The following is a 14,040-nucleotide window of genomic DNA, read 5'->3' as shown; positions in this document are numbered from 1 at the left end:
CAAGCAGGGCTTCTATCACCTAAAATCAACCAAGAAAAACTATGCACACTGTCTTATTAGTTACCTGCATCTTGTATAAATTAGATAGCTTCTCTTTGAAAAGTTACACCTTCCAACTCTGAATGGTAACTTTATCTCCAATATTCCTATACCCCATCCCCCATAATTTATTTGTATGCTTTTGACAACCATTCTACCCAGGTCATAGCTCATTTGCCATACACCTCCGTCCACCGTCACAAAACCTAACAGGTATCCCTAACCAAATTTTTCCTACTGTGGCATGCTATTTTAATTCATTTAATTTCCTGCATATACCTCCCACTCAAATTCTGCCTCCTTTATAATCTCTCGTTCTATCCTACTTCTTTATACACTTATAAGTGATTCCAGCTTGGTCCTTCCTGGTGGTTAACTAACAACAGCTACTTTCTGGTCAAGTTATCATATCTACTCCAATTATTATTTAGTGCCTATTACATCACCTGTCATGTTTGATTCTATCTCCTGTAAAGGAAAGTGTCTTAAGACATACTTTTCTCACTAACAACTTCTAAAGCTCTTCACATTCAACCAGTTCACCATATATCCCAAACAGCTAATATTAGGTCCAAAATCAAGTCTTCAGGGCATAGGAACACATACTTCTGTGTAGTAGATTACAATTTTTACTACTGATGACTAAAAGCATTCAAGCTAATTGCATTTAGCTCTGAAACTGTTATTTACAGGTTTCTCAATTATGTTTTACAGAAATGTTGTAACGTATGAAATATGATTTAAAACACATTTTCTGCAAATTACAAATAAAAATATTGTGGTGCATACAACCTGTTTTTGTCATATGGAAAGCGCCATACTTGGCCACAGATCAAGAAATCACAATGATACTGCATCTTCTGTGCTCATATTTTCAAATTAAAAAAAAAAAATAATAAAAGGCTAATTCGGTTTAAAATTACGATCCACTAAATGACTACCTAATAAGGAATGACAATAAACATCCCCTTCTCTGTAAAGTAGAAAATGTAAAGCATCAGTGTGTGTCTTTTATATGCTATAAATTACTGTTGGGTTGAGGAAACAATGAGAGTCCCACCAACAGAGATGATGTCAGTTAAAATGATTAGATGGTGACAAATAAATGTGCAAAAAAACAAGCACATTAATGTGGAACAGGACCCACTGCTTCTACAACACCACTTCCACTGGTCGAATGATTTCGCATACGACGAGCTATATGTGTTTGTGCATGTTTATGTAGGTGATCCTTACGACTGAAACGCTTTCCACATTCAGAACACGCATGCTCTTTGTCCCCAGAATGAATGACAATATGTCGTGTGAGATGCTCATTTCTCTTGAAGCCTTTAAGACAAATGCTACATACAAATGGTCGCTCATCACTGTGACCTCTTTTATGCTGGTCCAAGTGTTCTTTGCGTTTTAGGCATGCTCCACACACATTGCAAACAAAGCGTCGCTCAGCACGGTGACCCTGTATTAGAAAGATACACATTAGCATGACTGCCAAGACAAATATTCTTTCACAGTTCTTATTTCATCAAAAATTAAAATACTGCTCAAAGAGGTTACAATAATTTTACATCATTATTTAATCGAACTCAAAAGAAACCATATAACTTCTTGCATACAAAAGTTAAAATAATTTTATGTATAATGACAACCTTAATTATATACAAATTTTTTTCAAAGTTTAGCACAAATTGTCTAAAGTAAATAGATAATTCTGCTAATTTCTTTTATCTACTGAGCCTTAAGATCGTCCTTGTTAATTAAAAACGTAGGTCAACACATATTTCACTTGTATCCGATGTAGTTCTCTTTAAATGTAAGCCCTATTCTGGCCCTCTAATTTCTAAGTCTCCACTTTTTTCTAGTCCATTCCTTTCATGCATAATTTCCTTGTGATAAACGCCAGAAGCCATATTTGTATAAACTACCATTATCATTGATGTTTCATTAACGGATAACTGCTCTGTGAAAAGGGTTACTAATGGTTTATCATATTGTCGCAGAAGAAGCTGAGTAACACAGTGGTGTAGTGGTTCTGATACTAAACTGTTGCAAGGAGGGTCGTGAGTTCAAAGCTCACCCGGACTGTACAATTTTAATTTCTATATTCGGTTCGAGTCCATTCTAGAAGTATCCAAAAATGTCAAGAATCATTGTGCTGGAATGTTCTATAGCTGTATCTATACTGTATGTGTTCTGGTCGGAGGCAGTTCGCTCTGCGCTCTTGTATGTTCAAGTGCTGGATAAACCTTTGTTTAAGTGAAGTTAGTATTTGTCATCCATCTAGTTACACCTCCTTCTACGTGACATTATTCTGGTGGAGGCACCGGGTATTGGAATTTGTGATAGCACACATTATCAATGACACCGTGGCTCCCATCAGACCAAGACAGAGCTGACATTTACGTGGGGAGAAGGCCGAGTTTGAGCCATATTCAACAGATAGCAATCTATAGGAGACAGAAGAGGAAGAGGCCATTACGATGACAGCAACGGTGTGCCACCACATGAGACATCCTTCTGGGTTCTCTGGTGACGATGGCCAAGATCCAAACAAGTGCCTGAAGGTATACAAGTGTATAGCCAAATTTAACAAATGGGATGACACCGTGTGTTTGGCTAATGTATTTTTCTACTTGGAGAGCACTGCCAAGCAATAGTATGCGAACAACGAGGAGAAGTTCACAAGCTGGGAAGTATTCCAGGTGGAACTGCGCAAGTATTACGGCGACACACAACACAAGTGCAAGGCTGCAGATAAATTAAAGCGCAGGGCACAGCGTCCAGGAGAAACTACAGCATCCTACATTCAGGATGTCTTGGAGCTGTGTAAAATAGTGGATCCTAAAATGAAGGAGGAAGATAAGGTTGCACATCGCATGAAGGGTGTTGCTGAGGATATGTATCAAGCCCTACTCCTGAAGGAGGTTTCAACACCAGACGGCTTCATAAAATGGTGCCAGTATGTCGAGATAATGCATCAAAAAAGAATTACATGCAAGAAGTTTGAACGGCTTCCAAATGTCATATTGATGTCTGTGATGGAGGAAGAAACTGATTTCACAAGTGTTCTTCATCAGATAGTGAGAGAGGAAGTTCAGAAGGCACTTGGATTGCATGGCATGCAAAAAACTGAGACGCTCCAAGAGGTCATACGGGGGGAAGTGGAACAGACATTGAACCCAATCTCTCGGCCTTCATTTCCCTTTAGAAAGGTGAAAAAGTCGCGACCCAGGCGGAGTTACGTTCCTACAATGCCACATGAGGAACCTGTATGGGCATTAAGGACGACTGACATATGAAGGACCCAGGATAACCAACCAGTATGTTTCCACAGTGGACGACTGGGACATGTGGTGCGCTATTGTTGAGAAAGGCAGTGGATATTTGATGACGCCCGCCAACTCCAGGATGACAAAGATGAACAAGAAGATGTGGGTGGAGAACAACGTAGGTCACCATCGCCGCAAGCTAGCCACTGGAGAGGACACTCCCCAACACACCGATCAAGGTCTCCATTGCTGTTTAGAAGCTCCAGCTGATCACCTAGCTGCCGCAACCTAGAAAACTAAAGGAGGTGAGGCCGCCGAAGAGAAAAATCCTCCGCCGTCAATCACTACAAAAATGATAGGAAACTATGTCGATATCCTCATGGATGGCTGACCAGCCCAAGCTCTTGTGAACTCTGGACCATCATATTCAGTCATTTCAGAGAAGTACTGTCACCAGTTGCAGAAAACCGTATTTGTCGACAACAAAACATCTCTGCTGAAGGTGGCTAATGGGAAATATGTAAAACCTACAGGAAGATGTACCACTCATGTGCGTATATGTGGCCATACACAGCCCTTAGAATTCATCATCTTACAAGAGTGTAGTCATGATGTCATTCTCGGATGGGACTTTTTGAAAGCTTCTCAGGCAATTATAGATTGTGGTCACTTGAAGATTATGCTAGATGAGATGAGACACAGTGAACAGGAAGATGCGCATCCGAGTGTGTGGAGATTATGTGTGCTGGATGAAGTGATCATTCCTGCTGTCAGCACTAGAAAGATAACTGTCACGGGCCATCCCAGCATCAATCCATGGATCTTGTAGTGGAATGTAAGAGAAGCATACCACTGAAGAATAATTTGGTCATCCTGGCCTCTGTCATCTCGTTTGAAAACGGATTCAGTGAACTGTGGATAGTTAACTGCCACCGAGAACCGCAGATTCTTCCAGGACGCATGTGTCTAGCTAACGCTGAGCCGTTAATTGAAGAACAGAAACCTCCCATACTGAGTCTGTGGGCGAAATTAGCGCTACCACTAGAAGACAAGATCTTCTAGCTCAACTATCACCAGACCTCACTAAGGAACAAGAGAAGAAGCTACTTGCCATTCTTCAAGAGTTTTCTGAATGCTTCAATCCACAGGTAAAGAGCAAATTAGACAAATTGACGGTGAAGCAGCGGATTAGCACTGGAGACCATCAACCAATAAGCCAGTGAGCGTACCATGCGTCAGCAACGGAACGTCGAGTAATACGTGACAAGGTAGAGAAAATGATGAAGAATGACATCACTCAGCCTTCGCAGAGCCCATGGACGTCACCAGTGGTCCTCATCAGGAAGAAGGATGGCAGTTGGCACTTTTGTGTTGATTACAGGAAGCTTAATAAGACAATTAAAAAGGACATTTACCCCCTTCCACAAATTGACAATATACTAGATTGTCTGAAGGGGGCTAAGTTTTTCTCAACCATGGACATGTACTCGGGATACTGGCAAATCGAAGTAGATGAGGCTGATTGTGAGAAAACTGCATTCATCACCCCTGAGGGCCTGCATGAGTTTAAGGTAATGCCGTTGGGTTTGTGTAATGTACCAGCAACTTTTGAATGGATGATGGATAATTTTCTACGTCACCTGAAGTGGGGAATGTGTCTTTGTTATTTAGACGACATTATAGTGTTCTCAGAGATGTTTGATGAACATATAAAAAGACTGAGGGCCATTCTTAAGTGTCTTCAACAAGGCAGACTGAAACTTAATCCAAGAAAGTGTCTCTTTGGAGCAAAAGAAATCAAAATACTTGGTCACCTTGTGTCAAAAAACGGTGTGTGGCCACACCCAGAAAAGGTGAGACCTACAACGGAATTTCCTATTCCTAAAAGTATTAGAAATGTGAGAATCTTCCTTGGATTATGTTCTTATTATCGTCGTTTTATCAAATACTTTTGTATTAAAGCCAGGCCACTCCAGAAGTTGTTAAAGGCCGATGCTAAATTTATCTGGGGTGGTGCTCAACAAGATTCTTTTGATGTGCTGTGAAAAGCTCTGATGACTGACCCTGACTTGGTCTTTATGATGAGAGAGCACCTACAGAACTACACACAGATGCCAGTGGGCATGGGATCAGTGCTGTTCTGATGCAAATTTCAGATGGAAATGAGAAGGTTAACGCCATGCTTTTGGACACTTACAAAGGCTGAGAGAAACTACTCAACTATAGAAACAGAGTGTCTTGCTGTGATCTCGGCCATGTGCAAATTTCGACAGAATCTCTATGGAAGGCCATTCACAGTTGTTACAGACCATCATTCACTTTGTTGGTTGACAGGTCTTAAGGATCCAACAGGACGACTTGCCAGGTGGGCACTACGTCTTCAAGAGTATGACATTACCATAGTATACAAAAGTGGAAGAAAACACTAAGGTGCCAACTGTCTCTCAAGAAACCCTGTGCAAGACCATCAAGACTTTGATGAAGATAGTGACTGTCTCGCTGCACTCTAGGATCTCTCTGCTGAGCAGAAGAAGGATGCCAAGATATCTCAAATTATGCGTGCCTTAAATCGGTCAGAGGATGTGAAAGGACAATTTAAGGTAGTTAATGGATTACTTTACAAGAAAAACTTTGATCCATTTGAAAAGAGGTGGCTACCAGTGATTCCTAAACACATGCGCTTAGATGTTCTACAGAAATTCCATGACACACCTGAGGCCAGACATTTAGGATTTATTAAGACATACAATAGGATCTGCAAGAGATTTTTCTGGCCAGGTTTATTTAGAGTATCACATTTGGGGAAGTGGAAAAAATGGTCAATAGATTGCAGTGCAATAAAGCGGCTGGGGTGGATGAAATTAAGTCGGAACTCATCAAATACAGTGGAATGTCAGGTCTTAAATGGCTACACAGGATAATTGAAATGGCCTGGGAGTCGGGACAGGTTCCATCAGGCTGGACAAAAGCAGTAATCACACCAATCTTTAAACATGGAAACAGAAAAGATTGTAACAACTACAGAGGTATCTCTTTAATCAGCGTTGTGGGTAAAATCTTCTCAGGTATTGTTGAAAGGATAGTGCGAGTATTAGTTGAGGACCAATTGGATGAAAATCAGTGTGGGTTTAGGCCTCTTAGAGGTTGTCAGGACCAGATCTTTAGCTTACGGCAAATAATGGAGAAGTGTTATGAGTGGAACAGGGAATTGTATCTATGCTTTATAGATCTAGAAAAGGCATATGACCGGGTTCCTAGGAGGAAGTTATTGTCTGTTCTACAAGATTATGGAATAGGAGGCAAACTTTTGCAAGCAATTAAAGGTCTTTACATGGATAGTCAGGCAGCAGTTAGAGTTGACAGTAAATTGAGTTCATGGTTCAGAGTAGTTTCAGGGGTAAGACAAGGCTGCAACCTGTCTCCACTGTTGTTCATATTATTTATGGATCATATGTTGAAAACAATAGACTGGCTGGGTGAGATTAAGATATGTGAACACAAAATAAGCAGTCTTGCATATGCGGATGACTTAGTTGTGATGGCAGATTCGATTGAAAGTTTGCAAAGTAATATTTCAGAGCTAGATCAGAAATGTAAGGACTATGGTATGAAGATTAGCATCTCCAAAACGAAAGTAATGTCAGTGGGAAAGAAATATAAATGGATTGAGTGCCAAATAGGAGGAACAAAGTTAGAACAGGTGGACGGTTTCAAGCACTTAGGATGCATATTCTCACAGGATGGCAACATAGTGAAAGAACTGGAAGCGAGGTGTAGCAAAGCTAATGCAGTGAGCGCTCAGCTACGATCTACTCTCTTCTGCAAGAAGGAAGTCAGTACCAAGACTAAGTTATCTGTGCACCGTTCAATCTTTCGACCAACTTTGTTGTACGGGAGCGAAAGCTGGGTGGATTTAGGTTACCTTATCAACAAGGTTGAGGTTACGGATATGAAAGTAGCTAGGATGATTGCAGGTACTAGTAGATGGGAACAATGGCAGGAGGGTGTCCACAATGAGGAAATCAAAGAAAAACTAGGAATGAACTCTATAGATGTAGCAGTCAGGGCGAACAGGCTTAGATGGTGGGGTCATGTTGCACACATGGGAGAAGCAAGGTTACCCAAGAGACTCATGGATTCAGCAGTAGAGGGTAGGAGGAGTCAGGGCAGACCGAGGAGAAGGTACCTGGATTCGGTTAAGAATGATTTTGAAGTAATAGGTTTAACATCAGAAGAGGCTCCAATGTTAGCACTGAATAGGGGATCATGGAGGAACTGTATAAGGGGGGCTATGCTCCAGACTGAACGCTGAACGGCATAATCAGTCTTAAATGATGATGATGATGATGATGATGATGGTTTATTTAGGAGTGTCCGTCACTATGTGTCGCACTGTCGAGAGTGCCAGAGGAGAAAAGTAGTTCCTCAAAAATCACCTGGCCAACTCATACCAATTCCACCAGCCGAAATGCCTTTCCAGCATGTTGGGATTGACTTCCTCGGACGATTTTCAACGTCTGCTAGTGGCAATAGATGGATTACTGTTTGCACTGATTATCTGAAACGATATGCCATTACGAAAGCCGTGAAAACAGCCAAAGCATTCGAGGTAGCCAAATTCATCGTAGAAGACATTGTATTAAAACACGGTGACCTGAGGTTGTTAATTATGGATCGAGGGAAAGTTTTTCAATTGAATTTTGTGACAGAGATAAACCGTCGGTGCAACATTACCTATCACATGACGAGTGCCTACCATCCGCAAACTAACGGGCTTACTGAGTGCCTTAATAACACCTTGGCTGACATGCTATCAATGTTCGTCAACTTTGAGCAGAGCAACTGGGTCACCTTTCGTGACGTTTGCCTACAACACCGCCAAACAAGACACCACAGGATTTATGCCATTTTTCCTGGTGCATGGGCGTGAGGCGACTGTGACGATGGACACTGTGTTTAGTTACATCCTGATGATGTGGACGATGACTACATCAGCCAGGTGTTAACCAGAACTGAGGAAGCTTGGCAGTTAGCTCAACTCCGCAAGCTGCAGACTCAAGTAAATGATCACTGAAGGTATGATGCGAGCCACCGCCCTGTTGTCTACCAGCCTGGTGACCTTGTCTGGATCTTCACTCCTGCTTGGAAGGTTCGTCTCTCTGAAAAGCTCCTCAGGCGCTACTTTGGACCTTATAAGGTTGTAAGACAGTTGTTTGATGCTACTTATGAAGCTGAAGATTTCGACCCAGAAACAACATGATGAAAGATCAGAGATACGGTCCACGTCCTTTGAATGAATCCCTGTAAGGATCCTGCAACCCAGGGTAAATTCGAAGCTCCAGCGACAGGCAACAACCGGAAAGGCGATGAAGGGCATAGCGGCAAAAGAAGTTCTAAGAAGATCACCGCCAGCGCGAGCATCAGTCATCGGGAGTTGAAGTATGCAGGACCGATGACTCGTTTCTGGACTAGGAGGATGTAACACCGAGATGCTGTTCTCTTAAGGAGAGAGCAATGTCGCAGAAAAAGCTGAGTAACACAGTGGTGTAGTGGTTATGATACTAAACTGTTGCATGGAGGGTCATGAATTCAAAACTCACCTGCACTGTACAATTTTAATTTCTATATTCAGTTCTATATTCAGTTCTACAAGTATCCACAAATGTCAAGAATCAGTGTACTGGAATGTTCTGTAGCTGTATACATACTGTATGTGCCCTGGCCGGAGGCAGTTTGCTCTGCACTATTGTATGTGCAAGTGATGAATAAACCTTTTGTAGGGAAGCAGCCTACTCACGCTGTAGTAAATTCACATCAGTTTCCATTGTGTGCCAGCCAGTCTGCTGTAACTCTGTAACTAGCTCTGACGTCATAAATATTGCGCAATACCTTAAAAATCAAGCAAATGACCTAAAACTTTTCTAGCATGTCAGAAATAATACTAAATTAATGTGTGTTGAATATCATTTCGATAACTTCAGTCATTTTCGAAATTTGGACGTTTTTCTGAAAAAATCATTGGCGCAACAGAAAAGAGCTAGAGACTTCAAAATTTATATTTAGATTCATCTTTCATAATGATTTAATAAAAACAGTACTTTGGATTTCACATATTAAGATTTTAGTGGAAATTCATGATTTTGTGGTTTTCGTCTCAAAACTGAAGGAAGCAAGATAGATTAAGTAGGCTAGTACATAAGGCTAGGATGTTTAGATTTAAATAGGTTGGAGGTCCGCTATGACTATGAGGATGTGAAAAGTTTCTTTTGAATACCTATAAAATTATAGCGATAGCGGATCTCAAAAGGGCCAGTTCAGAGCTCATCTACTGCGTACAGTGTAATTTAATTAATTCTCTCGCCCAGAATATTTAACTTAGCCACGTCAAAATTTTATTATCAATACTTACCTGCGTGCTGAATGCACGTTTAAATTAAGAGCTTCTTCGGCCATCAGCAAAAGAAGCTATAAATTATTATGTAACTTGAAGTGGTGCGTTACTAGCCCAGCGGCTAGTCGAGAGAGCCGAAAAGATCAGGCGTTCCCTTCGCCGTCCGCACCGCGGCTTTATATATAGGGACGCTACGCGAGAAAGGAAGGCCCCAGTTCTCTCCAGACGCTGAATGACACACCATCTGTGTCGGGAGCCGCGTCGGATCAGTGTCACTGCTACAAACAGCCTCGGGTGCCGTATTAAGTTACTAGAGATACGCGGAACCATGAAAACATTTTATGTGAAGTGTTAATTCTGGAATGATTTTCATTATCTAGCTTCAGTTTGCGTATTGTCGTATTTTCACGTGCCGTCGCGGGACAGACATTCTACCAAATATTTAGCGTGGCGTTTGATGAAACATTTTCATCAAATTATGGCGAGCATTCTTTTTAACATTTAATTCGGACATTTGTAGTTGCATCAGCGCATTAGACTCTGAATTGCTCTGTTAATTAGGTTGTAGGGATACTTGTGTTTTTTATCAGTGAATTTCAGAATATACTCAACTATTTTGGAAAACCATTTTTGATTAGAAATCCCGGACAATCTCCTAATTCCTCAGAGCTATAAGTTGCAGCTATAATTGTATCTCAAATGAAGTGGGCACTAGGATCTCTATTACTGGTTCCATGTTTTATTAAATCACTTTCTGGGTGCCAAAAAGTAAATAGAGAGCCAGTGTTGAGAACGGCGAAAGACAGCATTAACAACATTCTAAAAGCCAGAAACTGATTCAACTTGCAAGCATTTATACAGTAAAAGATTATTCAACAAACTCACTCGCCGCCCCACACTTTGTTAAGTGAAGTTAAGTGTTCGTCATTCATCTAGTTACGCCTTCTTCTACGTGAAAATATCATGTTTTCATTTGCAAGTATGTTTCAAAACATTGTACACTCTACTACAAATCATTGTACACACTACTACAGAGGGAAAGACTCCTTGTCACCATTTGTCACCATGGAAGATGGGAGCCACACCCGGGTCGCCTGGACACGGGCGTCGGACACCAGAGAGCCAACATAGCAAGAAGAAGGAGTGTGCCACTGATGTCAGAGTCTTCACCTACTGACGGGCCACCCGCTTGCTGCCAAGGACTGATGTCTGCATCACTGGCAGCTGACGCAAGTACCGCCCTGCTGGTTCGTAGACCAACTGCCGCTGACCGTTGCCAACCAGCAATGCTGGAGTGGGGTATGTCTGCCTCTTACAGACAACAGAGAAATGTTGTAATTAAAAGTAATAAATTGTTTTCTCAACCACCAGTCTGTCAGTGGATCTACTGGTCCACCACTCAGCCTCAGCCTTGAACAGCCAGGTACTACAGAGTGGTGCGTCCCCCGACAGAGTGGTGTCAGGAGAACTGACATAGTGGCCAACAGACATCAGAAGGTGTTCCAACCCCCGCAGCAAGATGTCCATGCTGCAGTCTACAGTACCTTCATTGTGGGGTGAACAAAACTGTTGTTTGTGTTTTATGACGTGTGGGATTGAGAATTGAGGGTCATCGTAACTTCAATGTTATTTTTGTGTGGCCAGAAGAACTTGTGGATGTTTCTCAATTCAGGGGTAATTGTAGGGGTCAGTGGTTAGAACATGTGGTATGTACACCATGTAAATAATTTTCTTGGGCATTCTGCCCCTTGTGCTGGGTCTGTGGCAGATGTCTGTTTTATGTGTGATAGTTATGGCCATATAGTGAGACAATGCAGGGAGTCCAAGTGGCTCATGAATAGACATAAAATATAAGTACTGTAGTGTTGATGATTACAGATTCTTTTGTTGTTATTATTGGGTTTATAAAATCTCAGTAGAGGTAGTGCAATGGTGGAATCTGTTGTGGAAGCTGTACAATTGCTAGTTAATGAAGTAGCACAATTTAGAGCACAAAATAAGTTTGTAAATAATGAGTTTACAGTGATGAATGAGGAGTTGGGATTACTAAGATCACACGAGTTTAGAATTAAATTCAGCTGCTGCAAACCTTGTCATTCCTTTTTATGGTAGGGCATCCGAGAATATATATTGTCATTTGCTGATAGAGGAGGTTTATTGGGCGAGTGGTTGTTGCGGGTAATGAGGCTGCACCTTTCAGGAGAAGCAAACTCCTTTGTGTGATGCATGAAGCAGTAGATAAGACAGAAAGTTTTGAGCAACTAAAACAAGGATTAATATGAAGGCACAAGAAGTAGGACAGCATGCAGTTTCTTCATGAGACCCCTGCCGTTGGTGGGGAGGCTTGCGTGCCTCAGCGACACAAATAGCCATACCATAGATGCAACCACAATGGAGGCATATTTGTTGAGAGGCCAGACAAATGTGTGGTTCCTGAAGAGGGGCAGCAGCCTTTTGAGTAGTTGCAGAGGCAACAGTCTGGTTGATTGACTGATCTGGCCCTGTAACATCAACCAAAACAGCCTTGCTGTGCTGGTACTATGAATGGCTGAAAGCAAGGGGAAACTACAGTTGTAATTTTTCCCAAAGTCATGGAGATCTACTGTATGGTTACATAATGATGGCACCCCCTTGGATAAAATATTCCAGAGGTAAACTAGACCCCCATTCAGATCTTTGGGCAGGGACTATGAATGTCGTTATCCAGAGAAACAAAATTCGGGTTCTATGGTTCGGAGTGTGGAATGTCAGATCCCTTACCTGGGCATGTAGGTTAGAAAATTTAATAAGGAAAATGGATAGGTTAAAGTTAGATATAGTTCAGTGGCAGGAGGAACAAGACTTATGGTCAGCTGAATACAGGGTTATATAAACAAAATCAAATAGGGATAATGCAGGAGTAGGTTCAATAATGAATAAGAAAATAAGACCACAGATAAGCTACTTTGAACAGCATAGTGAACAGATTAGTGTAGCCAAGATAGACACAAAGCCCACACCCACCACAATAGCACAAATTTATATGCCAACTAGCTTTGCATATGATTAAGAGATTGAAGAAATGTATATGAGATAAAAAAAATTATTCAGATCGTTAAGAGAGATGAAAATTCAATGGTCATGGGGAGTGGAATCCAAATTCTCAGGCCCTAGAGCTTCGTTTCAATTTAGCTGTTTTGCAATGCCATTGACACTGTAATTTGTATCACTCATCTTTGTAATGGTGCAAAAAGTATATTGTACTTCTGTATCTTTGTCAGTACAGGAACATTTGAAATAGGAGTTCAGTATATCTGCTTTTGCTTTTCACTCTCAATTTCACTTCCGTGAGTGACTGGACACTAACTTCCATGCTACTGATAACTTTTACATGTGAGCAGAATTTCTTTGGGTTTTGTGAGAGATTTTCCACAAGTTCTGCTTCAGCAGTCATTGGAAGCTTTACACGTTGCCATCTCGACAGCCAAATATTTTTCATTCAGCATCTCTCTATCTATGGCTATACGCTTTGTTTTACATCTATTATGCAGAAGTCACGATTTCTTTCAAAGTTTCTTTACAGTGGCTATATACCATGGAGAGTATCTCTGATCATGAACTGTTCTGTTAAGTAAAGATCTATCCAGTGTATGGTCAAATATTTTTTTAAACTTGAGCCACAGTTCTTCAACATGCTCCTGCATTAAGGTAAATATTTTGACATCCTCTCTGAGATGTATCATGACTGCCTCTTTATCTAGTTTACTCAACATTTAAATCTTTCTACTTGTCATAGCAGCCCTCTGTACTTTATTTAATCATACTTATTACAACTGCTTTACAACCACTGATGCCAGTTTCAATGTAGGCATTCTCAAAGAGTTTAGATCTAGTTGTTGCCATTAGGTCTAATATATCTCCAGCATCATGAGTGGGTTTCCGAACTACCAGTTCTCGGTAGTTTTCAGGGAATGCATTTCATAATGTTTCACGAGATGTCCTGTCACACCAACCACTTAATAGCTGTAATTTTCCCAAGTGATTGTTGGATGGTTAATGTCTCCTCCTATAATGACAGTATGACGGGGGAAAATACATACAAGAGAACTGAGGTTTTCTCTAAAGTTTTTCTTTATATCCGGGGGTGAGTCTGGTAGTCTACAGGAAAATTTAATTGTAAGTTTAATGACAATATTATGAAAAGGATACAATCCTACTCACCACATAGACACAGACACAACAAAAAGACTGCTAAACAAGTAAGCTTTTGGCCAGAAGGCCTTCATCTGAAGCAGATAACACACACACACACACACACACACACACACACACACACACACACACGTGCGCGTGGGGGGAGAG

At 41.2% G+C, this 14,040-nt stretch overlaps 1 protein-coding gene across 1 annotated transcript in view; it reads right to left on the bottom strand.

The window, feature by feature from the left end:
• Window positions 1-1,075: 1,075 nt before the first annotated feature.
• The window catches only part of LOC126418518 (gastrula zinc finger protein XlCGF48.2-like), an 89,331-nt gene continuing 76,366 nt past the window's right edge, over window positions 1,076-14,040 (bottom strand). The window contains exon 4 of the mRNA XM_050085318.1: window positions 1,076-1,498. Coding sequence (XP_049941275.1) covers window positions 1,166-1,498 — 333 coding nt within the window. The 3' untranslated portion in view covers window positions 1,076-1,165. The remainder of the gene's footprint in view (window positions 1,499-14,040) is intronic.

This window comes from Schistocerca serialis, chromosome 9, assembly GCF_023864345.2.
Source record: "Schistocerca serialis cubense isolate TAMUIC-IGC-003099 chromosome 9, iqSchSeri2.2, whole genome shotgun sequence".
Lineage (NCBI taxonomy): Eukaryota > Metazoa > Arthropoda > Insecta > Orthoptera > Acrididae > Schistocerca > Schistocerca serialis.
Note: the sequence above shows the minus strand (reverse complement) of the source record. Positions and strands in the feature narration are given on the sequence as shown.